The 22,363-nt window shown below is 36.7% G+C and overlaps 4 protein-coding genes across 10 annotated transcripts; 2 read left to right on the plus strand and 2 right to left on the minus strand.

Annotated features, from left to right (window-relative positions):
* Positions 1-1,620: 1,620 nt before the first annotated feature.
* LOC129796886 (uncharacterized) lies at positions 1,621-6,788 on the minus strand. The gene is made up of 3 exons (XM_055839018.1): positions 4,674-6,788; positions 4,192-4,550; positions 1,621-2,024 (listed from the first exon to the last, which is right to left on the minus strand). The coding sequence occupies exons 1-3, from the start codon at positions 4,755-4,757 to the stop codon at positions 1,943-1,945; spliced, it is 525 nt and encodes a 174-aa protein (XP_055694993.1). The 5' UTR covers positions 4,758-6,788; the 3' UTR covers positions 1,621-1,942.
* Positions 6,789-7,562: 774 nt separating this feature from the next.
* On the plus strand, positions 7,563-12,116 carry LOC129796812 (protein DDI1 homolog 2). 2 transcript variants are annotated; one of them, XM_055838904.1, is made up of 4 exons: positions 7,563-9,170; positions 9,344-10,240; positions 10,307-10,529; positions 11,890-12,116. In XM_055838904.1, the coding sequence occupies exons 1-3, from the start codon at positions 8,909-8,911 to the stop codon at positions 10,516-10,518; spliced, it is 1,371 nt and encodes a 456-aa protein (XP_055694879.1). In that variant the 5' UTR covers positions 7,563-8,908; the 3' UTR covers positions 10,519-10,529; positions 11,890-12,116. The 2 variants fall into 2 exon arrangements, with proteins under 2 accessions (XP_055694879.1, XP_055694880.1); XM_055838905.1 differs by having other exon boundaries at positions 8,697-9,170; positions 10,307-10,556; positions 11,772-12,116.
* LOC129796786 (apoptosis-inducing factor 3-like) lies at positions 12,084-18,842 on the minus strand. Of its 3 annotated transcripts, none has more exons than XM_055838867.1 (4): positions 18,649-18,842; positions 17,834-17,929; positions 17,674-17,753; positions 12,084-13,932 (listed from the first exon to the last, which is right to left on the minus strand). In XM_055838867.1, exons 1-4 carry the CDS (start codon positions 18,657-18,659, stop codon positions 12,260-12,262), a joined length of 1,860 nt encoding a protein of 619 aa, XP_055694842.1. In that variant the 5' UTR covers positions 18,660-18,842; the 3' UTR covers positions 12,084-12,259. The 3 variants fall into 3 exon arrangements, with proteins under 3 accessions (XP_055694842.1, XP_055694841.1, XP_055694843.1); XM_055838866.1 differs by having other exon boundaries at positions 17,834-17,932; XM_055838868.1 differs by lacking the exons at positions 17,674-17,753; positions 17,834-17,929.
* Positions 17,932-22,189, plus strand: LOC129796803 (probable tubulin polyglutamylase ttll-15). 4 transcript variants are annotated; one of them, XM_055838894.1, is made up of 6 exons: positions 17,932-18,316; positions 19,902-19,924; positions 20,251-20,341; positions 20,408-20,907; positions 20,963-21,744; positions 21,817-22,189. In XM_055838894.1, exons 4-6 carry the CDS (start codon positions 20,410-20,412, stop codon positions 22,136-22,138), a joined length of 1,602 nt encoding a protein of 533 aa, XP_055694869.1. In that variant the 5' UTR covers positions 17,932-18,316; positions 19,902-19,924; positions 20,251-20,341; positions 20,408-20,409; the 3' UTR covers positions 22,139-22,189. The 4 variants fall into 4 exon arrangements, with proteins under 4 accessions (XP_055694869.1, XP_055694867.1, XP_055694868.1 ...); XM_055838892.1 differs by having other exon boundaries at positions 19,902-20,341; XM_055838893.1 differs by lacking the exon at positions 17,932-18,316 and having other exon boundaries at positions 19,449-19,924.
* The last annotated feature ends 174 nt before the right edge of the window (positions 22,190-22,363 follow it).

Consider the following 22,363-nt stretch of genomic DNA (forward strand, 5'->3'; position numbering starts at 1 on the left):
ATATACCAAAAAATCTTTACAAATTCTTAGAAAAACGAGAAAAAGAGAATAAAAACTTCCTGTAGAATTTAACAAATTTATTTATTTCAATCATTTTAACAGAAAATTTTCTTTTAAATAAAAAAGAAGCGTCTCTCGAAGATCATAATTCATGATCGTCAATATTGTTTCATTGCATATTGATGAGGAAAAATTCTATAAATATGTGGAGGAGGTATAATGATGATGTTGGCTTGAAGATGCTGCACACGATGATGTGGTGATGTGCCTTATTAATTAGTTAGACAATTAATTATTTATATGGGAAGGAATTTGCTTCTTTCTCTCCATCAACCATCACGTATGTAATGCACTTTATAAATATAGCAAGCATGAATCTGGGTCACACACTCACAATTCGCCTGTGAGATTATTTTCACTGTTACTAGAATATAAGAGTTTTATTTTTTTAACACTACATACACTTCATTATGAGACGCTTGAAGTGAATGAATGCATGAAAAAAAAACAATTTCATTTTCACTTGGAAGAAGAAAACCGTTTGGAGTGCAAGACAAAAAGAGCAATTAAATGAAACTGCGGTATTTAAGTGTTGTATTTTTTCTTCAATTCTTTTATTTCCAAAGCGCGCCAATGTGTACAACAATTGTTTTGTGAGAATATCATTTTATTTGCGATCGCGATGATTGAATTCTTTCCGCGATCTCTCCATGGTTAAAGGTCAAATAATCTCAAAGATGTGTGTGATTATCAAATTATTATTCATTCCCCTCTCTCTCTCTCGCACTCTTTGTGTTTACTTCATCATTCCAGCAAGACTATAGAATTTGTAATTGATGATCACCAACATTGAACAAAAAAGTAACAACCTCCAAGTATTGAAGCTCTTTGTTCATTCCTCCTCAATCGATCCTTTCTAACAAGCTTCTGGCGCTTTAACACTCCCCTTTTGCCCCCTCGGGACTCTTCACGCCATTTTCACGAAAAGGTTACATCGCGCTATAATGCAGTTTAAATTTATTCTTAAACTACCCACAAAAGGGTGAAGTCAAAGAAGCCGCACACAGTATTTCAGACGTATTGAAAGTTTCTGAAATAATAAGGAGATATAAATCTAATCAATCCACAGATAAATTGACCGAATAATATGATCATAAATTTTGAAAAGAAAACCTTGTTCTGAATTTCAATTCTAATCCCCATTTACATTGCATAAATTCTCTTTTTAAGGACAAGGATAGTAATTCACTTCAATTTCTTTTTGTAAAAAAAATGGCGGAACTATTCGTGAAAATGAAGGCGTCTGTCTGAAGTATGCTGCATTGCATGATTTGAATTTCGATTATCAACCGTCTGGAATTTCTTTCAAACAAAACATAAAAAGCAAAAATTTGAATAATTTTATTCATATTTTTCGCGTGAGAATTTATTTTCACTCACAAAAGAGTATAAATATTATCAACCATCAATCTTTCCACAACTTTTGTGACAACTTTCGCATTCCGCATCATTGTCGAGTGCCCAAGAAAATGAGATTATAATTTATCCATAAACCAGCTGGAGGAGAAGGTCGTTTGATGGATGCAGAAAAAAATGAAAGAAAACACACGCGGTACAACATTTCTCTCATATAATACATTTAATATGCCAAAAAAATACTCTAAAATACATACAATACACTCGTTGTTTTTGCATCTCAGCACATAAATTAACTTAATATTTGTTTTTCGACATTAAATTAATTGAAAAAGAAGTAGATGGTAGAGAAGAGAAAAAAGGCGGTTTTCTTGCTTTACAGACCACCTTGAAATGAAAATGAAATGTGTTTTTCGGGAAAGGTCCACCCAGGTAAAAGAAAAATCTCATTTAAGGTGAGAGGGTAGAGTATGTGTGTGCAGAAAATCGCGCGCTTTAGATTGGCCATAGTGTAGAAGAAATGGAATTAAAAATGATGGTGGTATTTTGGCACTTCCTCCAATTTCTTTTTCGGCGTAAATGGATTGAGCTCGGGATCGGTGTTCAATCTGCAAAAGAGAGTGAAATGTGCTTTTTAAAATGGTGGCAGATTTTGCCATTAAATGAGACGTGACCGAAAAGCCGCACATTGTTTGGATTAACGAGCTATTAGATTGGTAAAAAGCTATCAACCTTTCTGTCACTTAACTTAGAGTCTCTTTGAGTTCATTTAGAGTTTTAGAGTTCACTGCTAATGTCTCATTAAATAATTAAGTATCTCGAAAAGTTAATTCCGTTAATAAATGACTTGTTTTCATAATTCATAACCCCTTCGTTTTTGAATGAAACATTGAAACATTGGGTCTTTTTGTTTCAATACTTTTATTTCTCAGTCAAAATGCTTTCTTTGGCCTTATTTGAGCTAATTTTTTGACTCAATTTGCCAAATTTAATGTATTAGAAAAACATTTAAATTAATTTAACCTTTTCGCGTCCATTGCACCATATGCTGACCTGAACGTGAAACATGTTATTATCTTGAATTTAAATTAATTTAATTCTTTTTCTGAGTTAGAAATAAGTTTAAATTTTGGGAAGAAGAGGCCAAAGAATTCGTTCTGACTGAGAAATATCCTCTGAGAGCGTTCTCAGAATAAATATCGTGATAAAAAGAATTAATGTTTCAATGTTTCATGAGGATACGAAAGAATTAAATTCAGAGAAAAATGTTTCACATTTGGGTCAGCTTGTGACCTCCCAATGGACGCAAATGGGTTAATAAAAAGTCGAAGAAAACGTTCTATTGTTAATATTTAAAAGAAAGTCAATCATAACGCGTCCAGTTATTAGAGTTGGTATACCACAACGCGGATGGGTCAGTCTATGCGTTGTAATTTAATTTGTGAGCAGAATTAGTAGGCAGTCGATTTTTTTGTAAAATTTGGCAATTTGACAGATTAAAATGCTTATATCTAAAGTTCTATAACACCTACAAAAATTTCTTGACTATTTATGGAAAGATATTGAAATAAGCTATAATTTGACATATATCTCAATGATTTTCAAGGTCACCTTCAGAACACAAAATGGCGGATTTTTATTCTACCAAAACAGTTTTTTGCACTTTTTGTCCTAAAGGAATGGTTCTAGATGTTTCTGATGTTCTAGTAAGTTGTAGAGAATTGCAAAACCTTTAATTTGATACCAAGTTGAGCAAAATCGGATAAGTCGTTCAAGAGATATGGCTCTTAGAAATTTTCAAATTCAAGAAATTTTTAAATGGCTATATCTTCTAAACGGCAACATAGATTTTCTTCATTTTCGGACTGGTGAAAGATATTGAGTCAGGCTACAACATATCAAAATTTAAAGAAAATCTATAACAGATGTTCGGAGATATTGCCCCTTAAAGTTAGGCAATTTTTGTTTTTGATTTTAATGCCTCTTGCGGATGTTTTTGGAACTTGGAATGTTCTAGACAGTTGTAGGGCTTCTTGAAACCTTTCATTTGATACCAAGATGGTCAAAATCGGTCAAGCCGTTCTCAAGTTATATTGAAAAAACACTTTTTGCTTTAGACCGCCATATTTGCTAAACGGCTTGACCGATTTTCAAGTATGAATTATCGATGAAAACGTCTCACTTAGCACTACAACATACTAAAATTTCAGACTTCTAGCTATAAGGAAAGTGGTTGATGGTATTTCAAAATGGCGGACGGCGGCCATCTTGGATTTTGAAAATGCGAAAAAATGAAATTTTACACCCACATTTCTATAGAAAACTTCAAACCGGAAGTCTCTATCTGTTACCGTTCTCGAATTATAAGGCAAAGTTTGGACGACCGGAAGGCCGGCCGGAAGGCCGGCCGGCAGGCCGGCCGGATCAAAATTTTTCCACCACCATTTTCGTAATGTGGGATGTCTAAAACGTGCTCATACCAAGTTTGAGCCCGATCTGAGGTGGTCGGTTTTTCCGACGATTACAATACTTGGTATGCCACGATTGTGGAATACCAACTAATAATTATAGAAATTGGAAAAACTTTTGTTATTTGTTTGTAAAACTTGTAGTAGTTATATAACAATTATTGGAAAGTTAATTGATTCTTTTAAACGCTTTTCAGTTCAAAAAAATTCCATAATATGCAAAACTTATCATTAAATGCATTATAATTTATTAATATGCGGCTTAAAAATATTTTTTTAAATTGTAATACTTAATAAGATGTCTTACCTCCACAGGTTTTGCGCTTGATGGCAATCAACATTGTACCACCAATCACACCCGAAGAGTTTCTGATTGAAAAGTGTTCCATTTGTGCACAAGAACGATGCACCCTGATGTCCCTCACGTCCATCATGGCAGACATGGTATGCCTGACATCCTGTCTCAGGATTGGCATACATGCCAGGGATTACGGGTACGTGACCACAGTGGAAACTCGTATCGGGTACTTCGTGGTAGATGGGATAATCAACTCCTGGCACACCGGGGATTTTACTAAAGTCCTGCTCCTTCTCCTTCTTCTTCGCCTTGAGCGAATTCTGGTGGTACACCGATCGTTCGTGGTACACATCACCGTAATACTGTGGCTGTATGGATTAGAAAAAGTTGCGCAACATAAGCAAAATAATGCATAATTAATGGAATGCAGATTCCATTTCACTTTTTTTTTCGTATTCATTCACATCTCCATACTCTCTCGCGCCACTTACTTCATCCACATGAATCCGGAGGCACTCAGCAATGGTCAGGAGTGCAACAAGTGCGATGACCCCAATTAACACTTTCGTATACATTGTCACAAGGAGGTCTCTCTTGCACTTTTCTTTGTTTAACAAAAATTTGAGATTAATTAAATAAAGAGAAATGTAGGGCTCTCGAGTCTGAAAAGCTCACGACAGGCTCACCACTCGGACTGCCGTTGTGCTGTGGTTGGGGCCGTTTTTAAGAAATGCGCCTGGACAAAATGTTGGGTACTTCGGACAAAACCAATAAACTCGATTGGCTATGGTGGGATCAAATTAATAATGTGTATCGCGTGTCTGGTCATACATAGTACGGGGTCTCCTAAGTAGCCAACCACAGAGCCCACCATATTTTCTCATGTTTGTATTAGTTGTGGGATTTTTGATTTAGGCTAAACGATAGTATAACTATAATACACATTTATGTGCACCAACAGCCTGTTTCCCTACCAATTTTGTCGAGGTTTTTTTTCTCTAAAAAATAAATTTTTATATTTTTAAATTGAACCTCATTTCAAATTTTTATGATCACTCTTTTCTTCTTCTAATCAACGCGCATCTCTCAGGAGAAATTGCAACGGATGCTCCGACCTTGTCAGAGCATTCAATCTTTACACCATCAGTCATATACAATTTAGAGATGGAAAGGTGCATCATATAAGCAATTTCATGTCCCTCTCTTCCATGGACCACATCTCATCGCAGTGAGGAGTCTCACTAAGGTGGGGCAAAACTGCAGCTCGACTTTACCTAAGCTTTCAGTTCACCTTGTACCAATAGATTTGAAAACTCAATGTTGTTGGGTCGTTTTGAGCCTGCTTTCACTCTTTATGAGCAATATATACATAACTTTTCGATTGTATGTGAGACTTTGCGGCTCGCTGCACCAGTTTTTCGCCATTATGCTTTTCCACACACTCTGATCTTTCCATCTCTCCTCATGCTTTGCCATCGTTTTTCGCGCTATATATGTATCATTATACATAATGTAGTATGTAAGTATATACTAAGTTATGTCTACAAGGTGGGTCCCTTCAGGTGTTGCACTAATAGTTTGATTGATGATTAGCCATTAAAGAGGGCAGAAGAGGAACATTTCAATAATTCAATTGCAAATACTCAATTTTCTATGCTCATTTTGTTGTAGCATAAATCATTTCTTCACTTTATTTATCTCTTTGCTTCTTTATTAAGTTAATTTTCATATGTCTTACGATCCTCATGAAATGAAATTTTTGTTAGCATAAAAAGGAACAATTTAAAAACATTTCAAAGAATCTGCATGATTGCAGGAACTTCAAAACTCGCTCAATTCATTGAAATATTTATTAAAAAAAATATGATCGTGATGTTGAGGCAGTGTGGTGTGCAAAAGTGGTTTTCTTGAGATTGCATAACAATGCCTTGGACTTGCTGTCCCAATTCAAATTTTCAGATTGAATGATCACATGCGATCGTGGGTGATGGCGAAGAAAAAAAATGAAAAAGAGACTCCGTCAAAATAGCTCACAGTATGTTGTGAATTATATCTGGCGGTTCCGCAATATTGTGCCGAGAGGGAGGAGAAAACATCAGAAGAAACATTGTATTGTGCAGGCAATATGGATGGATTTTTGTTATAGTAAAATGCCAAACCACTCATAAATTCTCTCTTTCATCGTCACATTTCAATTTTCACGAAATCACGCCGTGAAATTTCCTGTCCCATTCGATCGCGCAAAAGGTGAAAAATATGGGCATTCGACTGTGGCGTAATTGAGATCATTCCAACGACAGGAGTCTCTGCTCTATGTTGCATTTTATTGATTAAAATTGCTTGGTGAGGAGAGATCTTGCTCACATAAAACTCTAAGAAAATGAATAAATTTACATTAAAAGAAAACTTTTGAACCATTTTTCTTATTTTTTAAGCAATTTGTGAAATTGCAAGGATCATAATAAATGTTCACGATCCTCTTAAGATCAGCTATTACCAATATCTCTGAATTCCAACTGCTAAAACGTCTCTGAACGTTATCAATGGATTTTCCAGCACAGTGTCAACTGGTTATAAATTAACTCCGTACCAATAAATTAGCGTTGATCATTCACTTTTCTCATGCCCTTGATCGTCAATTTCACCTAACGAGCGAGAGTGTGATCATTCATCAACCATAATAAGAAAGCCATATATGTGATGAAATGCTATATCGTTATGCTGGGAGTTTGTATTTTACAACGTAAGGATTAATTTTACGTTGAAATTTGATTCGTTAGTTGTACATTATCTCAATTTTTATAAGAGTTTTGTTTAAATAATTTAAGAATAAGTTTTTTAGGAATTTTAATTAATAAATTAAAAGAAAATTTCTGGACCGTAAACAAAGTTTTTGGATACTTTTGATATTCTTTAAAACTCTTGGATTTTGTAATATTTTTATTACGTATTAAATCGGTCAAGCAGAACAGCAGATCAAGCTTTGTTAAAACATTTAAAAACTTATTGAAATTTATAGTTTTAGAGGTAATTTGGAAGTGTTTAAATTTAACCGTTTAAAATGTTTAAAATAGGATTTTTAATTCTAATTTTCTAAAAGAAATATTTTTCATTTAGCGCCAATAACGATTTTATACCAAGTTTGAGATCGATCTCTGTGGATTCCAACGAGTTCGAGTTGAATAAAATACTAAATAATAAGGCAAAAAAACGACGATCAAAGACCAATAAAAAGTTCGTAAAAGAAATAAACTCTTTTTTTTTTCAATAAAAAATGCGATTTTGTGACAACACCACAAGTAATATTTTGCGGAAGATTTAATTGCAAATTCATTTTTAATTCATTTCTGTTATATAGGTAGGTATATAGATTTTTTGTGAGTAAGCACGGCACGAAAGAAGCTACCCCCCATGAGTAACATTGAATTGATTGAATTTATAATTGAATTCATCAATGGCGTGGGCGGGAAGGAGTGGCTCCGATATGTTACTTCCGAGGCTTCCGATTGACGATTGTGGTGTGAATAAGTCAGGTAAATGTTCGATAAAATGTACAATTAGCTATTACATTCCTTCCTACATTACCGCGTGTGTGTGTGGTATATGCGGAGACTATCTCTGGGACTTTCCGGTTGCATTCCTTTTCGGATTATGTTGCGTTTTGCGTGAATGAAGAGTGACAGCCATTATGTGCCTCATAAGCTCCTCTTACCATTGCATTGCTAGCTCTATTGCACAGCAAAAAAACGACTTTAATTGTTACTTTTTAATGGTTGGCTTGCGTAATTTGTAGCGCATATTTGCCATATTCATTCTCGAGCCCCAAAATCACGGGGAAAGGCGATGAATCCCACTCATTGGATTTTGTTGGGAGGCTTTCTTACTTTTTTTTTGCTCCGCAGCAAATCTTCGCTTTTTCGCTCTACTGAATTAATTCTATATCATTTCACTTTTTCTTTGATCATTTGGTATTTACTTTACACCTGACGAGTCAACATTTTCTCGATTTAGTGATTTAATTATCAAAATACTTCATCAAAATTATTTAACCGTGTGGTGTCGTTGTGGTGTTAAAAAAATTGAAAAGAAATCATTTCACTTTTCTTATCTCTGTGATTGAGCGAAGGAGTTTTGCTTCTCTGTAATATAATTTAAATTTTTAAATGTTTTTTTTTTTTTAATTTCTAATTTGTTACCTACTTTATTTTCTCATTCTCGTGAATGAAAGTTAAGTCTTTAAAAGGACGCCAAGGATGCCATTGAAAAAGATTATCTTCAGATTTTTAACGTCCCAAAAAAGTAAAAATTAATTAAGGAGCATTTTATTCAACCTAATCAACTAATTTTCTCTCTGTTCTTACAGAAAAAGCCTCAAATTCTAATTTTCTTTTGAATAATCTTTTGTTGAACTTGATCACAGTAACGGAAAAATTTAAATGAAAAAAATGTCTAAAGATTTTCGACCAAAAACAAGTGAGCGAGAATTTTTGCTGAGTGTTGCGCCGGTTTCTGCGGAAAAAAGTGGAAGTGTGGAAGTATTGGTCGAAGGGTAAACATTGCTTTCAAAACACTGCGATTTCCCATTTTTCCACTTTTCTATGAATTTCCGTTCCATTGTGATCAATTTTCAATTGAATAGGCACCAAGAACACATCCCGTCTTCGTACAATTACAAATTATAGTTTCTTTTTCTTTTGAGAAGTGTGTGTGGGTTGAAAAGAAGATAATGAAGATAACTGTGACAACACTGACGGATTTCATCTTCGTCCTGGATGTATCGGAAGATCTGGAGCTGGAGAACTTTAAGGCCTTCTGTGAGGTGGAATCGGGCTTTCCAGCTGCTGAGATTGTGATTGTCTTCAATGGGCGTCCACTAGTGGATGATAAGAAATCCCTAAAAGATCACGGAGTTGCTGATGGAGACGCCGTTGTGCTGCAACATCTCACAACTGGTCAAATGGGAGGATTTCAGCCTCAACAGGGTGGAGGTGAGATTTGTTTTTCTTCTCCTTTTCTTTGTTATTATGTGTACTATTTACCGGGAAGTGAGGTTAGGGAGCGCTGAATGATGCGGCGAATCTGTGTGGTGTGAATTGCGCGCAATCCCGATGCACCGCAGTTGGGGGATTTTATTTTTAACCCAGACAATGCTCCCACGCAGGTTTGCCACAGTTGGATTTCAGCTCAATCCAAGTGCCAGGCGGAGGTGTGGCCTCATCCTCAATGAGTCAGCGTGGGCCACTGACCGTAGCACCTGAAGATGACCCCAAAGTTGTGCGGGATATGTTTCTCAATAATCCCGACACGTTGGCACTGCTGAAGCAGAATAATCCCCGGCTCGCTGACGCCCTCACATCGGGGAATCTTGAGACGTTCGCAAAGGTGCTACAGGAACAAATTCAGGCACGTGCGGAACGTGTCCAGCAACGCTATAAAATGCTCCAAGCTGATCCCTTTGACCATGAGGCACAGCGTCTCATTGCCGAGGAGATTCGTCAGAAGAACATTGAGGCGAACATGGAGGCTGCAATGGAATACAACCCGGAGACATTTGGTACTGTGGTGATGCTGTACATCAATTGTCGCGTCAATGGGGTTCCCGTGAAGGCTTTCATTGATTCCGGGGCACAGACAACGATTATGAGTGCCGGATGTGCCGAGAGGTGCAACATTATGCGCCTCGTGGATACCCGATGGTCTGGCATTGCCAAGGGTGTGGGTGTGCAGAAGATTATTGGTCGCATTCACATGGTGCAGTTGCAAATTGAGAAGGATTTCCTCATTACGAGCTTCTCCGTACTGGAGGAGCAACCCATGGATATGCTTTTGGGATTGGATATGCTCAAGAGGCATCAGTGCAACATTGATTTGCAACGGAATGTCCTCCGAATCGGTACAACGGGCACTGAGACGGCTTTCCTGTCTGAAAGTGACTTACCCGATTGCGCCCGACTCTCCGGGGGACCTGAAGATGAGTCCAAAGCTGTGGCAGAATCGGCAAAATTGGCCGAGGAGAAGGCAATTCAGGAAGCTCTCGAGAGGAGTAGACAAAATATGCGTAAGTTCCTTTGATTTATTTTGATTTTTTTAATGATTTTCTCTAATGATTGATTGTTCTTTTTAGCGTCTACGAGTTCTGCAACATCAATATCATCGACATCTAGCCCAAATCCTGCCACAAGTGTTCTGCCGACTGACAATTTTACAGAGAAGGACGTTGAGGAGGTAGCCAGGATGGGATTCCCGCGTGAAAAGGTGATTGCTGAATTGAGACAATTCAGAGGTGATCGGAAACAAGCTGTTGCTGCTCTTTTTGCAAAATCCCTTAAATTCTAGAGGTTAAATAGGTAAGTTAAGGAACAAAAATAATTAGAAAGTCAATCATAACGCGTCCAGTTATTAGAGTTGGTATACCACAACGCGGATGGGTCAGTCTATGCGTTGTAATTTAATTTTTAAGTAGTATTAGTAGGCAAAGTTGATTTTTTTTATGAAATTCATCAATTCGAAAGACAAAAATGGTTATATCTCAAGTTCTATTGCACATACAGAAATTTCTTGACTAGTTTTGGAAAGGTATTGAAATAAGCTATAATCTGACATATATTTCGATACATTTCAAGGTCACCTCCAGAACACAAAATTGCGGATTTTTGTTCTACCAAAACAGTTTTTTGGACTTTTTGTCCTCAAGGAATGGTTTTAGAGGTTTCTGATATTCCAGAAAGTTGTTGAGAATTGCAAAACCTTTAATTTGATACCAAATTGAGCAAAATCGGACAATCCGTTCAAGAGATATGACTCTTAGAACTTTTCAAATTCAAGAATTTTTCAAATGGCTATATCTTCTAAACGGTGACATAGAATTTCTTCATTTTTGGACTGATGAAAGATATTAAGTCAGGCTATAACATATCAAAATTTAAAGGAAAACGATAACAGATGTTGGGAGATATAGCCCCTTAAAGTTAGGCAATTTTTGTTTTTGTTTTTAGCGCCTCTTGCGGATGTTTTTGAAACTTGAAATGTTCTAGACAGTTGTAGGGCTTCTCAATACCTTTCATTTGATACCAAGATGGTCAAAATCGGTCAAGCCGTTCTCGAGTTATATCGAAAAAACACTTTTTGCTTTAGGCCGCCATATTTGCTAAACCGCTCGACCGATTTTTAAGTATGAATTGTTTATGAAAACGTCTCACTGAGCACTACAATATACTAAAATTTCAGACCTCTAGCTATAAGGGAACTGGTTGATGGTATTTCAAAATGGCGGACGGCGGCCATCTTGGATTTTGAAAATGCGAAAAAATGAAATTTTACACCCACATTTCTATAGAAAACTTCAAACCCGAAGTCTCTATCTGTTACCGTTCTCGAGATATAAGGCAAAATGACGACCACCGGCAGGATAACCGGCAGGATAACCGGCAGGATAACCGGCAGGCCGGCCGGATCAAAAATTTTCCACCACCATTTTCGTAATGTGGGAAGTCTAAAACGTGCTCATACCAAGTTTGAGCCCGATCTGAGGGGGTCGGTTTTTCCGACGATTACAATACTTGGTATGCCACGATTGTGGTATACCAACTAATTGAAATTTAATTTGGGGAAGTTTTTTTTCGAAGAAATAAGTTAATTTTTGGTCTATTTTCTCTTTTTTTTTGCTTTTAATTTCATGGATGGGTGAATCACTTTATTTTTCTCAAGAACTTCTTGACAAGACTAATCATGAAGATTTGTTTAGAGAGAGAGAGAGAATTAGAAGATAAGAAAATTCATAATTTAGTAGAAGAAGAACACGATGGCACAATGGGCTGGGGGGGTATGACCATTTATCGTTCATTTCCCCCCACTCTGTGTTTTTTTTTATATATAAATACTTTATTGTAATAAAAGAAGTGTTGATGCGAAAACACATGAACAACTTGCAATAATTTATTTATTTTTTTGTTTAACATCAACTTAAATAAGTTGCTAAAAATACTGTTTGATGACTCTTCGGAGGAACGGAGGAAACAGCAGTAGATTTTTGTTTTATTTACAATTCCTGCGGGGTTTTTGTTTGTTTATTTATTTTTTACATTTTCTGACATGAGATTATTGTGGATGTCCATGCAAAGGGTTCAGTTTCGAGATCTTCTTTTCGGAGGGTTTTACCTTGCATTTGTAGTTCAGCAAATTGCGAAACAATTGGATCTCTGTTGCATGAACACATCCCAATAACTTTGCCGGATTCATCAAAGTGGAATGCCACGAATTTGAGATCCTGCAGGCTGCCAACAACACGAATTTCATGGGCTTTCCCATAGCCAGCATACCGGAAGGATTTGCCAAAGAGAACTGTCCAGAAGTAGGGTACAGCACGTAGTTGTGTCCTCTTCCCCGACATATTCAATGCAGCAATGCGTCCGTGGTACTGTGCTAGCCCATAGTGACCAATTGTGGCACGATCGAGGCCAATAGAATGCACCGGTGCATTGGCAATGTCACCACCAACATAAACATTCTGCGCATTAGCTTCCAAGTAGAGATCTGTGTCAATTGATCCATCTGGATTCACCTCAACGCCGGAAGTTTTCAAGAAATCCGTGTAGAGTGTTGATCCGACGCCCATTATGCAAAGATCCGCACGAATTATCTGTCCATCAGCTAGTTGAACAGCACAGAGTTTTCCATTTTCCTCCAAGCATCGATCAATCCCACTATTCATGACGAATTGTACCCCCTTATCCCGGAACATTTGCATTATTCTTCCACCAACTTCACGACCAAATACAGGTTCAAGGGGCACCGCTCCCCGCCCCACCACCGTCACTCTGGCCACCTTTCCAGCAAGGTATGCAGCTGCTTCGAGTCCAATAAAACTCACTCCCAGAACCACGACGTGCATCTTCTCCGTCATCTGCGAAACAACGTATTGGGCATCTGCGTAGTCCCTCATAGTAATAACATTAGGTAGATCATTCCCTGGGCAGTTGTGCTTCCTAGCCTTAGATCCCGTAGCAATGTAGATCTTGTCGTATTTAATTATATAGCCATTATTGCATGAAACCGTCTGATCCTTTGTATCTAGCTTAGTTGCCTCAACATCTAGCATAACTTCAATGTCATTTGCATCGTAGAATTCTTGCTTACGCAGTGTTATTGCTTCCAATTTGGAATCCATTGCTTTATTCACCTTAATACGATCATACGGGAGGACGTTTTCCTTGCAGATGAGCACAATTCTCCCCGTGAAGCCTTCTTCACGCAATGTCTGTGCGCATGTGACCCCTGAAGGGCCCCCACCGACAATTACGAATGTTCTTACATTGCTAGGATCACGTTTTGCCATATCTTTTACCCGCTTATTTGTCTCAAGTTCCGTACGTTTTGCACGAACTTTCACCTGACCCGCTTCCACGCTAACTTGGTAGCACGGCAGGGAATCCAGCCCTGGAAAGTCCTCAATGTCTCCAGTGGTGAGATTGAAGCACGCCCCATGCCACTGGCAACGTACGCGTCCATTGCTGAGTGCCCCACTCGAGAGGGGAGCTCCGTAGTGGGTACATTTTGTCCCTAGAGCCGATAGTTTGCCATTTTGTCGCACAAGGAGCACCTTCCCGGCGTCCGTGAGGTCAAATTGTTTCATTTCATTCTCCCCAATATCCCCCTCGGCACATACAATGCCCTCAACATAGTCAACACCTAGGTCACGATCCATACTCGATGATGCACTCGATGGTTTTGATTTAGGTTCGGCGGGTGAATCTGAAAGAAATAGCAAAAGTGAGGAGACTTTTAGTGGCAATTTTGACGCTATATTTAGGCTCTAAACTTGCCCCCTATACATGAGTGGCTCTTCCGGAAGCCACATGGTATTGTAGTTTGAAGTGAGTTTTAATTTAGGAAAAGGCAGAGAAAGCTATTTTAAAATTGGTCGTTGTTAAAGTTCTTGTACCCTTTTTTTAAGATTTTTTGTTTCTTAATTATTTAGGCTATTTTTTAGTCATTTCCTAATCTTTTCAAGAACACTATCTTTAGTTCTTAGGATCTTCATAGCCGAGAGGTTCTAGTTACAAGCCTCAGGCTTGCTTTATTCGAATGTACAGGTTCGAATCCCACCTGCAACTTCTTGGCTTAAATTTTCCTAACTTTCTTTTTGGCCTTCTTTAAACATTCGTAAATCCTTCCTTAACCTTTTCTCTCTCAAAGATTTCTAAATAGCATGATACACCTTCAGTAAGCCACACAACTCTTGTTCATTTTACGAAAATATTTGAATTAAATGATTGCAGCATTAAATACACTTTCATATGCAATTTTTTTGTCACCCCCATTGAAGGAAGAGAAAAAGAACTAAAAGTCATTCCATGATTGAGAAGAAAAGTTGAGGGGTTGTGAAAGAAAATACCATATGTGGTCATCGCGGAGTTTGTTGAGTGATTAGATTATTCCAGAACCGCGTGTGTGACCTTTTCACTCTTCCGCTCACGGTGGAACTTCCTTTTAAGTCGACAAATCGTAAGGGGAGGGTATTTAAAAAAAAAGTTGTAAGAGAAAGAAAAGAAGAATAGAGGAGAGGAAAACCAATTCAAGACACGAAAGTTGAAATACACAGAGGAGATTAGATTGACCTCATTATGCCGAACGTCCGACACTCTATTTTACTATGGGTATGTGTACTCCCCAGCTGTGTGTCCAATGCCAACAATTCACGGACAATATTATACCATTGGTCATGTTATCTGCGCCCCATTCTTTCCTTTTGCAAAATACTTCCATTCTCCTTTTAAAATACCTACAATGTACATACAGCTAGTGTACATTAGAACTACATACATTGCAAATTCTCAGCATGTTTTCCGTAATGCATGATGGATTTTTTCTTCCTTGCGACCATCGCTTTATATACATAAACTACCTACATTTACTTGTCATTCAGCAGATCAAGCTTATTTTTTTTAATAATATTTTTATATATTACATACATTAGACACTCACATTGGGAAGCAGAAAAAAATCAAACAGAGAACTATTTTTATTTACAAAATGAAACGCGTGTCTAACAAACCGTCTAATTATAAACTAAATCACGTGAAATTTCGTAGCGAAATCGTGTTGCAATTTAAGAATGAAAAAAAAAGACAATTTGGAGTGCTACAATGTCATGGTATGAAAGGAATTTATTAATGACCTACAAGTGATACAAAGCTAGATCAAGTAAAGCTTTTAAGACGTACAATCAACGAGCTTTAAGAGCTTTAAAACACATCGATCCTAAGGAAACCTTCTTCAGGACACTAAATTTCCCACAAAAATAAACTTCCTAAATTCCTTACAAAAGCACAAAAATTCTTAACTTTTTATCAACAAAAAAAAAAGCTGAGAATGAAACAGCTGAAAAAATGTTTAGTCATCCACCAAACAATGTGAGATTAACTTCTTGAGCAATTTTTGAGATAAAATCACCAGATTATGTAAAATAAATATACTGTGAGCTGACAAAAGCAACGCGTGTGTCTCTAAAAATAATTTTTAAAACACAAAACATGGTTAAATATTAATTGCAAAGAATGAAAATCGATAAGGGGGCATCAATCATTCAGCAACATTTGGGACGTTGAAGGGGAACGTTAACATTTCTAACTAGATGGTTAAATGCAAAGACGAAAGGAATTAAATTCATAAAATTATGATGATTTATGTTTAGGTCTACTAATGACCTCAGTGACCCAAGAGTCACAAAAGGGTTAGTAAAAACTCTTGTGTAAATAAAACAATAGAATTGAATGATTTTCAACATAATCAAAGCGGTTTTATCTACAGATCGGTTCAATGAATGGCATGATTAGATTATATTTTGTACTTCTACAAAAATTGCTGTGTTAATATCACTTAATGTGGACTTTTTATTTTGCTCTCTTTGACCTTTTTCTGTGTTGATAAAAGCTGAATATTTGTTTTGTAATTGTTATAAATTAGATGAATTAGGAATTTTTATTATGCGTAGATGTTTTAAAGTAATTAACACTTTGAAGGCTAATGTGATATTAAGGAGAGTTCTTTAAGAATATTGAAAGAATTCGCAAAGAGGGAAGAGTTTATTTTTAAATAATTTTATTGCTTGGGGTAAAAATAGATATTTTGAAGCTTTTTACTGTAATAAAATTTTCGAAAGAAGCATATCTCGTTTAAAACTATATTTATCAAAAATTCAGATTTACTCGTGATTTCCTTTAAAAAATTAAACAAAAAAAACTTGTGTGGAAAAACCTGCGGGGATTTTCTTTAAATTCGATTGATGTCATTCGTGCAACTTAAGAGATTAACCCATTAGTTACCGCGCTAAAATTAAATTAGTATAAATAAGTAAGTTTTTTAGAATTCTGATTTTTTTCGCAATTTATTATTTTTAAGATTATTTTAGCAATTAAGATATTTCTAGCGTTTTGTCCAGAATATAGAAATCGATATTAAAGTTAGTATCAAAGTCTAATTTTCGGATCATCAATTCCGGGATAAAGCTTTTTAGCTTCTAGCAGATGCTCCAGAAAGGATTTTGTCCTACTTTTTGCATATCCCATATATTGACTTGATGCAAATTAAAAACCCTTTCTGAAACTTTTAATAACTATATACATTATGTCCCTCATAATTCAACTTCCGGAATTTAGCAAATAAAAATATCCAGAAAGAGAAATCACATACCTTTCGAAACTAATTATCCTTTTATCAAATTAATTTTATAAATAAACATTTAGTAAAAATTAATTTTGGCGGAATTAGATCAGAAAATAATTTTAAAAAAAAAGCCAAAAAAACTTTACGTAGGTATCTAATGGGTTAACAAAAAAATACGATTAGAAAAGAAGTGTTAAGTAAATTAAAAAATGAATTGCAAGATGGAGTGGAAATTAGTGGGATGAGTGTTACTTTTCTCCTGCTTGCAGAGAATATACTAAAATTTCTTGCCAAGTCATTATTCAGATAGTTAGCGGTTTAAAGGGGGTTAAAGGATAAATTACGGTAATTTTGCATATCATAACGACCATTTGCATTATTTTCTACTACACTACAAGCACGCCCTCGAGAATCCTCATGTGAAGAACACGCTTTTAACGAGCGCCTCCTCCATCCCCAGTTAGTAGCACACATAATTATGAAAGAGAGATTGAAAAGGATAAAAATCACTTAAGGCGTTAATTAAATAAAATATAATAATTTTTTTTATTACCACGCACTACACAGATTGGCAGGTCAAGAGATACTGATCCCGCGAGTAAACTCTAATAAAATAAAAAATGTAGTGGCTCATGTTGGAAATTTTTAAGGTGGGGAGACGCGTTTAAAAACTTCAAGGTTTCCCATTCATGATTCATGACAAATTGTTTGATATTCCACACAAGTTGGGAAATACCGAGTATTTCGCACTATGAGCTGTCTTTCATACTTGAGTGATCTCAAAAAGTTAGAATTAGTGATTTTGTTTGTTCTTTTGCCAAATATTACCAACATCCTCATCGGCGGTTTTTGTTGAAGAAAAATTTTTGCAATTGATGGAACCCATTTTGAAGGGATTAACGGCCAATCTGCAATTGTGGATAGAATATTTATGTGAAGAAGATTTATAAAAAAGAAATTTCCATGCACTCTTTGTAAGGAAGCACACCTGCTGCTGATTAGTGGAAGTGCCACAGAAACTTCCTTCGTGGATGCAGTGGCGAATAAATGTCTGGTAAGGCACTTTATGTGAAACCGGTGGAACCTGCTGTGCACGAGGGAGGATACAATGATCAGATTGATGGGGTAATTCGTAACACTTTCTCACTTTTTTTTCTACATTTATTGGGAAAGAAGGCACATCATTGCGAGATTGATGAATCACAAGAAACAAGTTCACTTTAATGGGAGGTTTTTTTCGGTTGTTAAAGGGGCTACAATTCGGACAAATAAAGCGGCATTGAAGTCGTGATCAGTGCAGAGCTGAAGAGTGACTGACCAGTACCAGCAGCGCGAATGAATAGAGGTGTACCTATAGTACCCATATGGTATGGAATACGCGCCTTGCGTCACAACGGCGTACTTCCTCCTCTTAACCACCGTACCCGCAATCTTCTGACTCTCCATACAAATGGTGTCTGCGCGCCACAAGGTCAGTTACACCAAAGAGCAAAGAAGAAGGCTTTTACTTTTCTTTTTTTTTGAGACATTAGGAGGGAAAGTTTTATGGGAGATTATTCAGCAGATTTTGGGGAAGTAATCGGAACCCATAAGAGGTCGACCACATTGTTAATTGTGATTGATCTCTCTCGTATATTCCTTCCCCCACGTTTTAGTATGACTCCAATCACGTCTGGAGAGATAAGAAAACTCCATTCGCGATGGAGAAGAAGCCATGCCACTATCGATTGACTGGCGGCCCCCATGAGAAGAAACGTGAGACCGGGACGTTTGCGTGTTTAACTGACCAAACTCGTTAATTACCTCGATATCATTTCAAATTGCTGGAGATAGCACTTATATAATCAATATACATGTAGCACCAACAATGCTCCTTTTTCCCAACACACAACTTTTTCAATTTTCTCAACTTTCTCGCAACTTTCTGCTCCAAAAGCACAGAGATTTTCAGTAAAACTCCATGTCAAAATCAGCTGGATTTGGACGTGAGAGACACAGCAGAGACGCACTGTTCTGAACAGAGATGATAATTTTCCAGATAAAAATTTTTATTAAATTCCCAAATTTATTGATTTTTTTTAATATAATCTTTAATCAAATTCTTATGATGGAACTTTAAGAATGATAAATTCTTAATCCTTGGAGAAGTATTGTGTGGATATAGGTAGTGTTCTTCTGAAATATATTGATAGGAGAGGCAGAAACTAAATAAGTCAAAATTAGGTTTTGAAAAAGCTCAAATTATCATGTTTTCCTAAAAATAGAGGAAAAGTTCTTCGAGAAAAAGTTTTAAAGCGGAAAATATCATGATACGAATGATTTTTTCGGAAATTGTAGGATATTTTGGGCTTTTCTTTGATTCTTCTTTTTGAATATTTTATCCCTGCTGTATACCTCAATAATTAGAAAAGTCTAAAGTAATACATACTTTTAAATATTTTTATTGTTTTATTAAATTCGATTTAAAAGATTTTTATATCGGAGTTGGCTGCAATCTCTTCTAAAAGATTAAAAGCAAATTATTAACATAATGATGATATTATCGGATATTTAACTTGGAAAAGGATTAGTTGAGCAGATTAACTAAAAATAATTCGTGCTCATCCCAAGTTTGAGCCCGATCTGACGACTTTGCATTTTTGAGTGTACACAGAAGCTGTGCTTCTTTGAAGAAAGAATCACAGCTAAAATAAGAGAAAGCTCTAAAAAATTTAGTTTCCTACCTAATTTCACTAGAAAACGAAAATTAAACGAAAATAATTTTATCTGTTTTGTTATTTTTATTAACCACTTTCCGACGGATTTTAATCAAAAATAACTATTTCTTAATCAAAAGATTTCTTTCAGTTATAATAGCGATACAAAATTTACATCGTGATATCAAAAACTATATAGTTTTCAGATTTAAAAGCTCAACTTTAAAAGCTTTACAATTTGGTACATTCATCATAAGGATAAATAAGCCCCGTATGACGGTACATTTGCTTGAATAAATTGGGCACAGAATTGAAAAAAAAATGACTGTTAATTCGTGTAATTCCTTCCCGCTTTACCAGGGGGCGCTTTTACAGTCTCACAGGTAGATATAGCCATCATAATATATGTAGGGGAACGTGACCAAATTCTGACCTCCAAAAGTCCGCGCAGAATGAGAAAAAAATTGTATAAAATAAAAAGCAATATTCATAAATTTGGTACCATTTTAAAGCCCATTTGATGCACTTTTTACTCCCATAACTTTCTACATTTAAAGCTTTATCAGTTTTAAGTAGCAGCGGATTGAAAAAAAGGTCGAAGGAGGTCGGAATTGGGCCACGTTCCCCTATGTACGCTGATGGTCTCTACTACAATAATTTACGAGCCAAAAACTTTCTCTTCTTCAATTCTCACAACTCATATGCGAAGCAAACAATCTCGATTTCTTCGTGAAGGTCTATCTTTATAATGTGAATCAGAAGTTAATTCCCTCCAATTTTCGGGTGATAACGTATCAAAGGTAAGTTACCGATCAGTTTGGAAGTAAATTGGGAGCAAGACATTTTAATTTTCTTACTAATTTCAGAGATGGGACCAAAGGAGGACAGAAAATCACCATCAAAGCAACCACCGAGCAACGCCCCTCAGGCATCTCAGGAAGAGACAAGAAGTAGTATTTTTGATCTTCATACCTCTGTGGGACAAGTTACCTTTATTGTTGTCGTGGCAGCTATTGCAGTCCTCATACAGGCACTCCCACGAGACTTTCTCTCTCAATTGTTGAAGAGTGATTCTCACGAAGTTCCGGTTGCTAATAAAGTGCCACCTGTGCAACCAGCTGTGTGCAGACATCCGCAAGAGCCATCTTACATCATCTACAATCCTCGAAGTGAACGTGAAGATCATTTGCAGCATGTGAAGGCTGTGCTGGAACGCTTGGGATTCAGGAGGGCACAAAATGAGAGTAAAGATTGGGACTTGATGTGGGCACATGACTATCCCTTCTTCAAACTACCCGAATTGCGTCAATTAAAGGAACATCAGCGTGTAAATCATTTTCCTGGCTCTGGATTCCTCACAAATAAGGTAATTTCCTTGTTTAAAAAAAATAGGGAGGATCTTAAAGTACTTTTTTTTGCAGGTTGATCTCGCACTGACCGAATCAAAGTACATCCCAAAGGCATTCCGTCTACCAGAAGATGCAACCAAGTTCATGGAGTACGCCAAAGCATTCCCTGAGAAGGAATTCGTGCAGAAGAACAACAAACATCGCCATATCTACCTCAAAACAATCCCAGAAATTGATGTGAATGACAATGAGACCTTCATTCAGGAGTACATGACAAACCCATTTCTTGTTGATGGGAAGAAATTCGACATTGGTGCATATGTGGTGGTTACTTCAATAGATCCCTTAAGGATTTATGTCTACCACGGAGACTACCTTCTCCGGTTCTGTCCAGTGGAGTACTATCCCTTCGACAGGAGCAACTTGGATAAGTATGTCGTTGGGGATGATTATACGCCAACGTGGGAGATTGAATCACTTGAGAAATTTCACACAAGAATGGGATTTAGTATGAAGGATTGTCTCGATGCCTACGTGCGGAGTTTAGGGAAGGATCCCCGTACCATTTGGGATCAAATTCACGACTCAATCCGGGAGATTGTTTTAAGGAAGGAGAGTCATCTCGTGTCAACGCTGCAGCGCTATAAATCTCGCAAGAATTTCTTCGAACTCATGAGATTTGATTTTATTGTCGATGAGAATCTTCGGGTTTTTCTCCTGGAAGCCAATATGAGTCCAAATCTCTCGTCTGCTCACTTCAAACCCAATAAACTACTCTATGAACAAGTCATCTACAATGCTCTTAAGCTCGTTGGGATTGGTTCTGTTGTCCGTAGGGAATCACTCAAAGCGAGGTAAAGAATTTTTTTTTGAAACAAGAAAAGCCTTGAGCTGAGCTTACAGAATGCTTGATTGTTATTCCACAGAAATACTGATGCCGAAGCTATGATGTCATCAATGAAGAACATTGCAATTGATGCTGATGTTTGCGCCAGTGAGACATGTAGCAATGCAGTCACAGAGACATGTAACAATGAACTGTGTCAATTTTGCCGATGGTGCCTCTCAAAGGATGACCTAGAAATCCTCCATACAGCCTACAGGGAGCATACAAATCGTGGAGATATGCTGAGAATCTATCCAACAGGTAAACATGATGTTCTGGATGATTCTTCTCTCACCCCACAGAATCTTTTCATGAGCAAATGGTTCTCCGAAAAGTGCCAAAATGACCACAGTTGGTGTTAATTTTATAATTACAAGAAGAGATTTTACTTATAAAGCCAATGTGTTCGAAAAGGTCTCTGAGAATTGACCAAAGGTGCTAAATAATTCTCTTTTAGTCTCAAGAAATTGAAGAAAATATTAATTAATTTATAAATTTCGTTTTAATTAATTTAAAAGGATAATTTATTCTTTGAAACCTTTTTGTTTGGGTTGAAAGGTTGTAACGGTTGAAAGTTCGTATAGTTA

The sequence above is a fragment of the Lutzomyia longipalpis genome, chromosome 1 (genome assembly GCF_024334085.1).
Source record: "Lutzomyia longipalpis isolate SR_M1_2022 chromosome 1, ASM2433408v1".
In the NCBI taxonomy this organism is placed as follows: domain Eukaryota; kingdom Metazoa; phylum Arthropoda; class Insecta; order Diptera; family Psychodidae; genus Lutzomyia; species Lutzomyia longipalpis.